At 29.7% G+C, this 14,808-nt stretch overlaps 2 protein-coding genes across 2 annotated transcripts; both read left to right on the top strand.

Moving 5' to 3' along the window:
• Positions 1-11,590: 11,590 nt before the first annotated feature.
• Positions 11,591-12,226, top strand: LOC119612220. Its single transcript, XM_037967959.1, has 3 exons — positions 11,591-11,770; positions 11,837-12,100; positions 12,160-12,226. The coding sequence occupies exons 1-3, from the start codon at positions 11,622-11,624 to the stop codon at positions 12,182-12,184; spliced, it is 438 nt and encodes a 145-aa protein (XP_037823887.1). The 5' UTR covers positions 11,591-11,621; the 3' UTR covers positions 12,185-12,226.
• A 1,434-nt stretch (positions 12,227-13,660) lies between these two features.
• On the top strand, positions 13,661-14,477 carry LOC119612221. Its single transcript, XM_037967960.1, has 3 exons — positions 13,661-13,898; positions 13,977-14,225; positions 14,298-14,477. The coding sequence occupies exons 1-3, from the start codon at positions 13,741-13,743 to the stop codon at positions 14,329-14,331; spliced, it is 441 nt and encodes a 146-aa protein (XP_037823888.1). The 5' UTR covers positions 13,661-13,740; the 3' UTR covers positions 14,332-14,477.
• Positions 14,478-14,808: the final 331 nt, after the last annotated feature.

Raw genomic sequence — 14,808 nt, 5'->3', positions numbered from 1 at the left:
CCAATGCAATTGAATTCATTCAATTCTCTTTCTCTCTCTTTGTAGACAATTTGAAAATGACACATATAATCATATATGGAAACAGTGATGTTGAGAGTACGACAATGGGCTAACGAACACGAGATCCAGGTTTTTGTGTTTAAAATAGTGCGTTTAAATACCAGTGCAATTAAATTCATTCAGTTCTCTTCCTCTCTCTTTGTAGAAAATTTTTTGTGCTTAAAACATGACAGCATTTTAACGCTCTACTTATATTTACTTATTGAAGAACTTACTTGTATGTGAGCGTGTTTAATTAGTGTGTTCAAATGCCAATGCAATAAAATTCATTCAATTCTCTTCCTCTCTCTTTGTAGACAATTTTTTGTGCTTAAAACTTAACAACTTCTTAAGGCACTATTTATAATTACTTATTTAAGTACTTACTTGTAAGTGAGCGTGTTTAAATAGGGTATTGAAATGCCAAAGCTATTAAATTCATTCAATTTCCTTCCTTTCTCTCTCCTTCCTTTCTTTTGTGTTTAAAACATAACAAATTTTTAACGCACTATTTATAATTACTTATTAAAGTACTTACTTGTAAGTGAGCTTGTTTAAATAGTGCGTTCAAATGCCAATGCAATTACATTCATTCAATTCTCTTCCTCTCTCTTTGTAAACAAATGTTTGTGCTTAAAACTTAACAACTTTTTAAGGCACTATTATTAATTACTTATTTAAGTACTTACTTGTAAGTGGGCGTGTTTAAATAGTGTGTTCAAATGCTAATGCTATTAAATTCATTCAATTCTCTTCCTCTCACTTTGTGGACAATTTTTTGTGCTTTAAATATAACAACTTTTTAAGGCACTATTTATAATTACTTATTAAAGTACTTACTTGTAAGTGAGCTTGTTTAAATAGTGCGTTCAAATGCCAATGCAATTACATTCATTCAATTCTCTTCCTCTCTCTTTGTAAACAAATGTTTGTGCTTAAAACTTAACAACTTTTTAAGGCACTATTTATAATTACTTATTAAAGTACTTACTTCTAAGTGAGCGTGTTTAAATAGTGCGTTTCAATACTCATGCTATTAAATTCATTCAATTCTCTTCCTTTCTCTTTGTAGAAATTTTTTTGTGCTTAAAACATAAAACCACTTTTTAACGCTCTATTTATAATTACTTATTTAAGCACTTACTTGTAAGTGAGCGTGTTTAAATAGTGTATTCAAATGTCAAAGCTATTAAATTCATTCAATTTCCTTCCTTTCTCTTTGTAGACAATTTTTTGTGCTTAAAACATAAAAAATTTTGAAGGCACTATTTATAATTACTTATTTAAGTACTTACTTGTAACTGAGCGTGCTTAAATTGTGTGTTCAAATGCCAATGCAATTACATTCATTCAATTCTCTTCCTCTCACCTTGTAGACAATTTTTTGTGCTTAAAACTTAACAACTTTTTAAGGCACTATTTATAATTACTTATTTAAATACTTACATGTAAGTGGGCGTGTTTAAATAGTGTGTTCAAATGCCAATGCTATTAAATTCATTCAATTCTCTTCCTCTCACTTTGTGGACAATTTATTGTGCTTAAAATATAACAACTTTTTAAGGCACTAGTTATAATTACTTATTTAAGTACTTACTTTTAAGTGAGAGTGTTTAGTGTATTCAAATGCCAAAGCTATTAAATTGATATAATTCTCTTCCTCTCTTTTCCTTCTTAAAAACAACTGTATCAGTTTTATATTTGATTACACTGAAAAAAAATTTTTTATATTAACATATGTGAAAACAATCATTAAAACATAATTAACGTATATTATAAAAAAAACCAAAACATAAAAATTTAACAATTTTTATTTTTTCCCTTCAAAAACCATAAAGCATTTTTAAGTGCCAAAAAACAAAATCCAGCATTATTAAATATTTTCTTTTTAGTTTAAAACATTTTGGAGAAATTGTTGTAAATGAAAAACAGCATTAAAACATAAATTTTCGGTTTCTTTTAAAACAAAAATAAATTAAAAAACAAAAGAAAACTTTATAAATTTAATAGGAATAAAACTCTTAAATCATAATGTTAAAACTAAAGTTAAAATATAAAAAACGCCCCTTTTATAAAAAAAAGAACAATTTCAACGCTGCAAAAGTTATTTTATTTTATTAATTTTCTATAACAGAAAAATACCAAAAAAATTTAATTAACAAATTAAAAAAAAAGATAATGCTAACAAGCCTAATGTGTCTTAAATTTTAGCTAAATACATATATTTAAAGAAAAAAAAAAAAAAGAATTAAACTAAATAAATTACCAAACAAAAACTTAAAATGGAAAATACTTTAATTGTAAAAACTGTAATACAAACCCCAATATATTATATAATTATATAAAAAAAACTTAATTTAATTTTTTTATTAAAAAATTAAATATTTTTTTAAAATTCAAAAAAAAAGAACATTTAACCATTTTTCCGGTTATAAAATTTGGTCAACGGTTTTGTAAAATTTTTGCATAAATTGATAAAAACTAAAACTGAAGGCAAATTATGAAAACATATAGTGTACTGGATAAGTGTGTCAGCTTTAATATTTTAATAATAGTTAAATATTATTATGATAAAAAAATAAAACTATAAATAATTAAAAAAAAATAAAAATTAAAACACAAGCTTAAGAGTATACAACATATTCTTGAGCATAAAAAACAATTGTAATTTTTAAGCCTGTATTTATTAAATACTATTAACTAAAACTTAAATTAAAACTTACTACTAACTTTGTAATCCTAACTAATTAAAAGAAAATCTTGTTGTATATAAATTTCTCTTCAAGCTATTTCTTTATTTTTTCATAAATTCACTTAATTTTAATTCTGATTAAAAAAATAACCAAAAAAAAAAAACAAAAACAATATTGCACAATTTATTTCATTTATTACAATTAAATAAATATTATTATAAACTACTTAATTTCATGAAATCTCTTTAATAAGTTTTTTTTTTTGTTGTTATTTAAAAAAAATTTGTATAATATTTCTTAGCTTTTAGCTTAAATTTGACTTAAGTTGAAATACACACATACATATGTATATTAGTATTGTAATTAAGTAATTATTACATTTTGTATTTTTTTAAGCTTTAGTTTAGGGGTGACCAGCTTTAAATTTGAACAGATTTTTAGAAAATTGTAAATTCTAAATTCGAATTTTTAGAGCCGTGTCAATAATAATCCGGTTGTTAGTAAGTTTGAAAAGAGGATGTATATAAATCAAATTCAAAGAAATACATCTATGCCTCTATCGGGCTTGTTGTGCGCTCCTTAACCAGTGCCTCAGGTGGGAATCGAACCCACCACCTCCGGTCTACCAGACTAGAACACTAACCACTAACCAGAAAAAACCAAAGCCTCTGCTAGCAATCGAAATCACAATCTCAAAACTAATAGGTAGTTAATTACGAACTAGACTTCCAGGACACCCTACATTATTGGCTAATGTTTATTTTCCTAAAAAGGGTTTCAAAATATTATTTATTTGATATACATACATACTGCATAGAAAACATGACATTAACGTGTGTTTAGTTAGTGGTTAGTATTCTAGTCTGGTAGATTGCAAATGGTGCGTTCTATTCCCACCTGAAGCACTGGCAAAGGAGCGCACAACAGGCCCGATAGAGGCCTATGTGTATTTTGGATTTGATGTTTGTACAAGCTCCTTTAAAAACTAACTAACTAACTTAATAAACGTTAAAAATTTTTTTGATCATATATTGCATCTCGATTCGACTCTGTTAGAATAATTTTTTTCGATCGTTGGGCAACTAAGTTCCGAAATAGAATCTAAATGAAGAATGACAGTTTTGAATAATAATTTGGTTCCGTGTGATATTGAGAGAACTCGAAGCTAATTTAAACACATGTTTAACTTCTATACGATATCTGCAGGTCTCTAAATATTGAATTCAGAATAAAATCGGATCGATGAATTTTTACAACTATCTGTTTTCATTATAAATGATTGGAACAAATATGTGTGTGACAGGATACATATTATGAACATTATATTGATCTTTATTGATCTTATTGGGATTGAGTCCTTAAAGGACTAGGACTGGTCCAAAACTAATCAAAATATATGGAGAAAACATACTCCATTTAACATTGTAATGTCCTAGATGTGGACCACATAATCCATCCATACATTACATCAGAGTAATACCATAATAACTCTCTGGCTAAAATTACATTACATAAGACTACTAAACGGATCATGTACTCCAATAATGTTTACAGGGGAGTAGTTTTTGGATTACATAAATGGATAATGAACTCCAATACTATTTGCAGAGCTCTGTCAGCTTAATGGATTTTTGCATAGATCTTTGTGAACAAATATGTTTAAAGTGTTCGGGTATTTTTTTAACTAATAATGACAGGATACGAGAATGTCCGATTGGGTTAGGTTGAAAGTTGGATCAGATCCGAAAAGTTATGCATAAGTCGTTGTCGGACTCTTTTAGCTATAAAATGTCGAAATAAGTATAAAGTGATCTATGAAAGGAATTAACGTTTGATATTCAGAAAATCTGTACTCTGGACGTAATTCCTTTCAATTTTCCAATCAGTATTCCTTAAGAATCTAATATCTGGAATAACATCGCTCCCAAGGTATTTAAATATAATTTTTTTCGAAGTCCCGGTAACGACGTGGAAAAATTTGCAGAGTTCCACTTTACTCTCACACAGGCTCTGCATTCCTATGAACCCTTTCATCCCATTTTATAACTTGTTGTGTCATCGGACTTCTTAATTTTGAGAAGACTTCACGTACCACTCTCGCTGGGGTTACCACATAGGATCTATGTAGACCTATATATAATTTTATGTGGTTTTTTCTTCCATATTTATAATTGCATTGGCCTGTTTAACTTCCTTCCCTATTTCTACTAGAACTTAATCGGCTCATTCATTTGCAAAGCCCGATCGAAAATTGGTATTCCAACAAAAACGGAATCGTAGAAAAAGAAGAAGCAATTCCATATTATTTCAATGGTTGTGTGTATTCGTTTTTGTAAGTTGTTATTTTAATGGCAGAGTCCTTGAATCGAAATGCAGAATACCAAAGTTGCCAAACGGAGAAAATTTCGATTCGAATTGAAATGCAGAATAGGGGTGATTAGCTAATACTTATTCCGAGGTGCAGGTCTAATATTGTGATTAAGTAACGGGTGGGATTTTCAATGAAGATCTTATAACCCAGTTTAGAGCCATTAATTTGCTCTAAAGTTCTGCTGGACCACGAAGCTAATTTGTGATTATGTCTACAGACTAGTTAAAAGCCCTTAATGTAACAACAGGTTTCCGCCCTAATGATCTCATATTTGAGATCTAATGGGTGTTTCAATTGCCTTTTGTAAAAGTCGTGTTGTTCTACAATTATCGCCCGTTATCGTTAGTTAGTGTCCTAATCTGTCAGATCGAAGGTTGTGTGTTCGATTCCCACCAGAGAAACTGGTAAAGGGGCGCACAACAGGCCCGATAGATGCCTAGGTGTATTTCGTCTTATTTGATGTAACAGTATGTATAATATTGAAAATACTTCTATTCGAAACGCTCCGATGCCTAATTAACTTTGTTCTATAGCATCTATTTTATCTTTTGGGGTTCACAGGGCTTAGTTTCACATTAAATTGGCCAGGCTTAAATTTGAGAAGGTCTGAATTCGTATCTGCTTCCAATGAACACGACAATGATGATGTCTGACTGTTTGTAGGATATTTAAGTCAGCTGATTATGTAACTGGTCACCCCTTTATTAATAATTTTTTAACATTTTTTTTAGATAAAGTTTCTAACAAATTTGATAAACACACTTTAAAGAATGATAGTATAATAAAAAAATTATTAAAAAAATTTTCTGCTACTGAAAATTCCGTTGATGTTTTTGACAAAATTTGGAGTTTTACGAACACATGCCATACATAACATTTTGAATTGAGATTTTAGCTCAATTCGAGGTATTCATGCATACTCGCTTACATTTTACATAAAAATTTCGCAACATTATTTCACAATGTGCTTATCACTTTTTACAAATAATTTTAATATTTTAAACATAAACCTTTTTATTCAAAACGATCTGATCCTATCCTGACAAGCAGTCTTTTACAATTCCAACCGCTGTAAGAATTCAACACGTTTTCACAACCAACATCTTTCAACTAACGTTTATAACACAAAAAACGTGTGCTGTATTCAAAACGATCGAACATGGTTCATTGAAATTAAAAAATTATTATTATTAAAATTTGTATTTTATTAATATGCAACTTAAGTTTTTTTATAGCTGCTGCTTTAAAGTTTTTAAATTTAGTTTATATTTTCTAAATCTTCAACTTTTAGGTATTTGTAATATTATGTAAAATACGAAAAAACAGAAAACATTTAACTTAAGAAAGTCTTTATGTAAAAATATTATAAATAAAACTTGTTTGAATAAAATATATCACAGGTCTTTAAACCGTTTTTCTATATTTCGAACATTATCGAAAGTTTTGAAGTTATATTAACGGTCTTGATCTATAGAGTTTAGGTGGAACTGTTCAAAATTTTATATAAATTCTATATTGATTTTATGATTCAGTTTGTAACATATCGAAATATTGGTCAGTTATCCACAAATGTATATATATTAGGGCTCCTAGTTACTTATATTTTATGACTATGTAGCCATGTCCGTCCGTCTTGAAAAATCTAAATCTGAGGTTCGAATAGAAGAAGTTACAGAGTTGTCTTTATCCGCAAATAATCTCTATTGATTAGATTTGTTTGATATTGAAAATTCCAACTATCGGTCACCGATTTCAATTTGCCGTCATACAGTTTAAAGGACCATAACTGGCTTAATAATAGTCCAACGAAGAAATTCGATTATTATATTAACTACCCCCGTATAAGGGGGTTATATAAACAAGTTTTATTCAACTAAAATCTCTCCACCAAATATTATAAAAATCGGTTCCAAATTGAATCCATCTTCCATATAAGGTCCACTTCGGGAAATGACTTCATTACTGACTTCAAAATACCGGTATTGCGATGAAATTATAGACAAAAAACGATATCTACATATAGTAATTCAAATCTCTCTAGCTAATTTTAAGAGGATTGGTCCATAATTGACCCTACACCCCATATAAGGTCCCCTTCAGAAACTAACACTATCAAAATATCCTGATAGCATACCCATAGATTTGTTTGATATTGAAAATTTAAACTATCGGTCACCGATTTCAATTTGCCGTCATACAAGTGTTCTCCCGGAATACAGTTTAAAGGACCATAACTGGCTTAATAATAGTGCAACGATGAAATTCGATTATTATATTAACTACCCCCGTATAAGGGGGTTAAATATAAACAAGTTTTATAACAACTAAAATCTCTCTACCAAATATTATGAAAATCGGTTCAAATTGAATCCATCTTCCCTATAAAGTCCACTTCAGGAAATGACTTTAGTATAGACTTCAAAATACCGGTATAACGAAGAAATTATACACAAAATATATCTACATAGAGTAATTCAAATCTCTCTAGCCAATTTTAAGAGAATTGGTCCATAATTGACCTTACACCCCATATAAGGTCCCCTTCAGAAAATGAAACTAACGCGATCAAAAAACCCGCATAGAGGTAAAATTCCACAGAAACCAGGCCTATGGAAATACAAAAATTTAAGGATCGATTGATCCATAATTGACACTGTCCTTCATACATATATACCCAAATCCGCCAATATATCGATGCAAAAATTTTGGATTATCACAAGTTCAAATTCGGAAAAGTTTGGTCTACAATTGATGGAAGTGATAAGAAAATTTAGCATAAATCTACCAAATTCTATGGAAATTAGTTCATTGGTAGACTTAAACCAATATTAGGTCCGCATTAGACATTCAATTTATAGAGCAAAACTACATAAATTTTGATTCCTTAATAATGTTCGGCTTCATTAAAATGTTTATAATTTATCAAACAAGTTTTAGGTATTTTCAAAGGTTACCACTAAAAAATGCTAAAAAATTCAAATAAAAAGATTTTTTATAAAAATTCATGAATAAAAAATAAACCCAAGTTAATAATAAAATCAACTAAATAAAATGCTATAAATAACAAAATTTAATATTTATATAAGATGCCCCCAAATTGAACAACAAATTTCCTTTAAAAAACTAAAAATAAAAAACAACATTAGTCAACAAATTTTTGCAACAAATAAGATTTAATATAATTAAATAAATTAAAATTAAAAAAACGCAGAATTAAATGCAAAACAACTTTAACAAAACCAAATGAACTTATTAAAATATATATTTAAAAACAAAAATGTCCTCAAAAATTAAAAATATAAATAAATTAATTGATAAATAAATAACAAAAAAATATAGCATAGCATTATAAACCTAAAAAATTAAAAAAAAACTGAACTTTTTTTCCAACAAAAAAAAAAAAACAATTTTTGATAGTAAAAATACTTTAAGTATTTTTTCAAATTTTAATTAAATAAAATTAGCAAAAAAAAATTAAAAACAAAAAACCAACAACTAAATTCTTTTTTTCCAGCTATTTTCATAATTGCAATTATTTTTTAGCATGGCAGATATTTCAAAAAATATTTGAAATATAAAAATAAAACAAAACTCGTAAACAAATTATTAATACACAAAACTAGGCACGAAATAAATAAAATTATTAAGTAACAAAATAAATTTAATATATAAATAGTAAATTAAATTTTTTTATTTAGTTTTATTTGTTGTTCATTTAAACAAAAATAAACCAACAAGTTGTGTAAAATACATTTATTTTAGTTAAAATATTAAATAAAAGAAATGGAAAAGTAAAAAAAAAAAATATATTAATTTTTTTGTTTATTCACAATTTAATTTTCATTCAAAAGGCTTGAAAACCAAAAAGAAAAAAATATATATTTATTCCAAACAAAAACCAAAAAAATATGTTAAAATAATCTTTTTTCAATAAATTGAATTAAAAAAATCTTGTAAACATTTTGGTGTTTTATTTCAAACGTAACCTAAAAGTCCACTATATGGTGAACTAAAGCAACTACAAATTTATATCAAAATTCTACTAGAGAACTATAACCACTTAAATTTCCTACTGAAACTAGAACTTAACTAGAACTGAACTAGAACTGAACTAGAACTGAACTAGAACTGAACTAGAACTGAACTAGAACTGAACTAGAACTGAACTAGAACTGAACTAGAACTGAACTAGAACTGAACTAGAACTGAACTAGAACTGAACTAGAACTGAACTAGAACTGAACTAGAACTGAACTAGAACTGAACTAGAACTGAACTAGAACTGAACTAGAACTGAACTAGAACTGAACTAGAACTGAACTAGAACTGAACTAGAACTGAACTAGAACTGAAAGAACTGAACTAGAACTGAACTAGAACTGAACTAGAACTGAACTAGAACTGAACTAGAACTGAACTAAACTGAACTAGAACTGAACTAGAACTGAACTAGAACTGAACTGAACTGAACTAGAAACTGAACTAGAACTGAACTAGAACTGAACTAGAACTGAACTAGAACTGAACTAGAACTGAACTAGAACTGAACTAGAACTGAACTAGAACTGAACTAGAACTGAACTAGAATGAACTAGAACTAGAACTGAACTAGAACTGAACTAGAACCTGAACTAATGAACTAGAATGACATAGAACTGGAACTAGAACTGACTACTAGAACTGAACTAGACTGAAAACTAGAACGAAAGAATGAACTAGAACTGAACTAGATACGAACTAGAACTGAACTAGACTGAACTAGAACTGAACTAGAAACTGAACTAGAACTGAACTAGACTGAACTAGAACTGAACTAGAACTGAACTAGAACTGAACTAGAACTGAACTAGAACTGAACTAGAACTGAACTAGATAGAACTAGAACGGATAGAACTGAACTAGAACTGAACTAGAACTGAACTAGAACTGAACTAGAACTGAACTATAACTGAACTAGAACTGAACTAGAACTGAACTAGAACTGAACTAGAACTGAACTAGAACTGAACTAGAACTTAACTAGAACTGAACTAGAACTGAACTAGAACTGAACTAGAACTGAACTAGAACTGAACTGAAACTGAACTAGAAACTGAACTAGAACTGAACTAGAAACTGAACTAGAACTGAACTAGAACTGAACTAGAAACTGAACTAGAACTGAACTAGAACTGAACTAGAACTGAACTAGAACTGAACTAGAACTGAACTAGAACTGAACTAGAACTGAACTAGAACTGAACTAGAACTGAACTAGAACTGAACTAGAACTGAACTAGAACTGAACTAGACTGAACTAGAACTGAACTAGAACTGAACTAGAACTGAACTAGAACTGAACTAGAACTGAACTAGAACTGAACTAGAACTGAACTAGAACTGAACTAGAACTGAACTAGAACTGAACTAGAACTGAACTAGAACTGAACTAGAACTGAACTAGAACTGAACTAGAACTGAACTGAACTAGAACTGAACTAGAACTGAACTAGAACTGAACTAGAACTGAACTAGACTGAACTAGAACTGAACTAGAACTGAACTAGAACTGAACTAGAACTGAACTAGAACTGAACTAGAACTGAACTAGAACTGAACTAGAACTGAACTAGAACTGAACTAGAACTGAACTAGAACTGAACTAGAACTGAACTAGAACTGAACTAGAACTGAACTAGAACTGAACTAGAACTGAACTAGAACTGAACTAGAACTGAACTAGAACTGAACTAGAACTGAACTAGAACTGAACTAGAACTGAACTAGAACTGAACTAGAACTGAACTAGAACTGAACTAGAACTGAACTAGAACTGAACTAGAACTGAACTAGAACTGAACTAGAACTGAACTAGAACTGAACTAGAACTGAACTAGAACTGAACTAGAACTGAACTAGAACTGAACTAGAACTGAACTAGAACTGAACTAGAACTGAACTAGAACTGAACTGAACTGAACTAGAACTGAACTAGAACTGAACTAGAACTGAACTAGAACTGAACTAGAACTGAACTAGAACTGAACTAGAACTGAACTAGAACTGAACTAGAACTGAACTAGAACTGAACTAGAACTGAACTAGAACTGAACTAGAACTGAACTAGAACTGAACTAGAACTGAACTAGAACTGAACTAGAACTGAACTAGAACTGAACTAGAACTGAACTAGAACTGAACTAGAACTAGAACTAGAACTGAACTAGAACTGAACTAGAACTGAACTAGAACTGAACTAGAACTGAACTAGAACTGAACTAGAACTGAACTAGAACTGAACTAGAACTGAACTAGAACTAGAACTAGAACTGAACTAGAACTAGAACTGAACTAGAACTAGAACTGAACTAGAACTAAACTAGAACCGAACTCCACCAGAAGATTTTGAAACCTACTGTCATTGAAAACAGTGTGCTCCAGTTCAAAAATATTTGTTAGTCTTTATATCAGATTCTGACAATTAATTATTTTTTTTTTATAAAAAATACATTATATTTAAGACAACTATTTCTTTAAGAATGCAGAAACCGCCTTCTTCCGTTAACTGGTTCTACGTGGAAGCCTACAAAAACATACCCCAAACAACAACACAAGAAATGCTTGAAATGGGTCGAGTAAAAGGACAAAGACAGAAAAGATCTAGCAAAAATCGATTCAATGCCCAGAGGTAAGACCGTTTCCAAAGTTAAATAAAAACTCTGTAAACTAATAATAAATAACGCAAATAAAATAGCCTCCATTTTGTGGTCAATCAAATTAAGCCGCGTATATTGTTGCCTTTAACAACTTCATATAAACGTGACTATGCTCCACCCTATGAAGAGATTCCTAATTCAAGACTTGATAAAGAAAATATACCAGATCACCTATGGAATCGTAAACCGATGAATGATTTTGCTGTGGAACGCATAACTTCCTCAGAATTCAAATTTATGGATGATCATTTGATTGATATAACGCCTGAACGACGGAAAGTTAACTTTTTTAGGCAGTTAAGGTTATTATTTGTATTGAGTTATTTAGTTTAAATTTATATATCCCGATTTTTCTTTATAGAAATCAACATTACCCATTGGTTTAAGTAATCGTTGGGATTTGGATGTTTTTATAAAACGATCGTTCTCTTAAATAAAAATTATGTTTTTATAAAGAAATTTTATATTTGAACAGCTTTTAAATGTTAGATTATAATATATTCAATATATGACGTAGTTACTTGGAAGTATGAACTTCTCATGGACCAGACGTTTGAATATTTTATGGACTATTTAAGATTGAGGCTTTTGACTAGTTTATTGGAAATCTTATTAACTCGTCTATGAACTACTTTACACTATGACTTGGCCCGTTGACAACACAATAGACTAGTCTACTGAAAAGTTTATTAATAATTCAATGGACCTTTCTATCGAAAAGCCTATTTTCCAGTCGATCCAAGTCCACGAACTAATCTACTAACAAGTAGAACTAATCTTCTAACCGGTCTATGGATTAGTCTACTGAAAAGTCTATAGTGTAGTCTATTGAATAGTCGACGGACCACTCTATTGTAAAGTATGTGGTCTAGTCTATTGACAAGTCTATGGACTAATTTACTGACAAGTTTTTGAACTAGTTTATTTACAAGCCTTAGGACCCGTCTATTGACAATTCTTTGGGCTGTTCTATTGACAGTTCTATGGAGCAGTCTAGAAACATGTAGATTGGCAAGTCTTCTGAATAGTTTCCTGACCAGTCTTTTGACAAGCCTGTGGACTAGTCTATAGGGTTCTAAAGTTGAAACGAAAATTCGACTTTTCGACTTTTTTCATTTAGTTAAAAGTCGACTTTTCGACTTTTTGCATTTTATGAAAAGTCGATTTTTCGACTTTTTTCATTTAATTAAAAATCGACTTTTAGACTTTTCGACTATAAGTATTTTATAAATAGTCGACTTTTCGACTCTTTTCGACTTTTTCCGACTTTTCGATATTTTTCGACTATTTGTTGACTTTTTTCGAGTTTTTCCGACTATTTTAGAGTTTTTGACTTCTTTCCATTTTTTTTAAAATTTGGACTATTTTTGAATTTTTCTACAATTTTCGAGTTTTCTGCTTTTCGACTTTTTCCGACTTTTTCCGACTTTTCGACTTTTTTCGACTTTTTACGACTTTTCGACTTTATTCGACTTTTCGACTTTCAGACTTTCAGACTTTTTGACTTTTCGACTTTTATTAACAAAGTCGACTTTTCGACTTTTTTCACAGACGATAGTCGAGTTATCGACTTTTTTGGAACAAAATAGTCGACTTCGACTTTTTTCGACAAAAAGTCGATTGTTCGATTATTCGAAAGTCGATTTATAGAACCCTACTAGTCTATTTTCCAATCTATGGACTTTTGCCACTACTGTAAAAAAGTGCTGCATAATTTATGTTTTACTTGCACAAAAGGTGTGAGTCTTTGCTAAATATAAGTACTTTGCATTAAGGTCTTTGACAAACCCCACTAGAGGGCATTCACACAACAATTTTTATTTCCGTTTGTGTTATATACATATGTAGAATTTTTGACAACATAAAATTCGGCATTTAATTTATTATAATTTAAAGAAAAATTTTTAAGGCTTTGATATCCAAATATTTATAAAGCTTAAATATGAATTTAAGTGAAAATTGGTTTTATACCCACCCCACATTACCAACACCCATATCAGTGACTCATGAAGTTCTCAAAAGTGGACGACAACAAAGCAAGAGCAATAAAAAATTGGCCCGGAAACAGCAAGTAAATTTTAACGTTTATAATTCGAAGAAGTAGGTTTCGAATAGAGCAATTTAATAAACTTTTTGAAAAAGAAAAAAAAAAAAAATTAAAATCTGCTATAATTTTAGATTTGATAATAAAGATGAAAATCTGGAAAAATTGTTCAAAACATCTTCTTATAGTCGAGATTTTTATGTACCTTATGCTTCAGTGTGTCCTCCTAAATCGTCAATTGTTGATGATATAGATCCATTATTTAATCGTAAACCAGTAAATGTATTTCAAATGCTCCCTTGGGCTCCAGGAAAATTTATGGACGATCATTTTTCTCGTCCGACTGCAGAGAGGAAGCGTATAAATTTCTTTAGGCAAATGCGGTAAGTTTTCCATTAATTCATATCCTAACAATTGTAATATGCTCATTATTTTGACTTTTTTTCATTTTGCAGACAAATATCTTATTTAGATAAAACGTATGAATAAAATAAGCTTAATTATACAATAGAAGTGTATAAAATAAAAAATTAAAATACAAAACACGACCTAATAAATAAACCAATTTTTTACCAACTAAAATGTACCTTTGTTGCTTTAAACAATTAAAAAATACCTCTATGTTCTATGAACAGTTTACTTCAAATTGTGACGAATAGTTGTCGATTTCAATATCAACAACAAATGTTTCAAACAACACGAGAGCACTAGCAATTGAACACGAAAATTGCAAAAGAACCAAAACAGCATTTGAATTGAAGTGATGGGGTGTGGTGTATGACTCGATTACAAACTACAACAAATAATCACATGAGCTCTTTATTGCTGCTGTTTGTTGTACATGAGTATCTATGCAGTTGTTGCTGTGTGTGTGTATGACAGTGTTCAGTCTTCAATGAGACCACAAAAAGTGTTTGAATTGGTAACACAAACACAAATGACCGGAAATGAGTATTAAAAGCATCA

This window comes from Lucilia sericata, unplaced genomic scaffold (assembly GCF_015586225.1).
Source record: "Lucilia sericata isolate MDLA Ls3-8-SP2 unplaced genomic scaffold, ASM1558622v1 Contig001632F_arrow, whole genome shotgun sequence".
Taxonomy (NCBI): domain Eukaryota; kingdom Metazoa; phylum Arthropoda; class Insecta; order Diptera; family Calliphoridae; genus Lucilia; species Lucilia sericata.
This window is presented reverse-complemented; position numbering and strand designations above follow the sequence as displayed.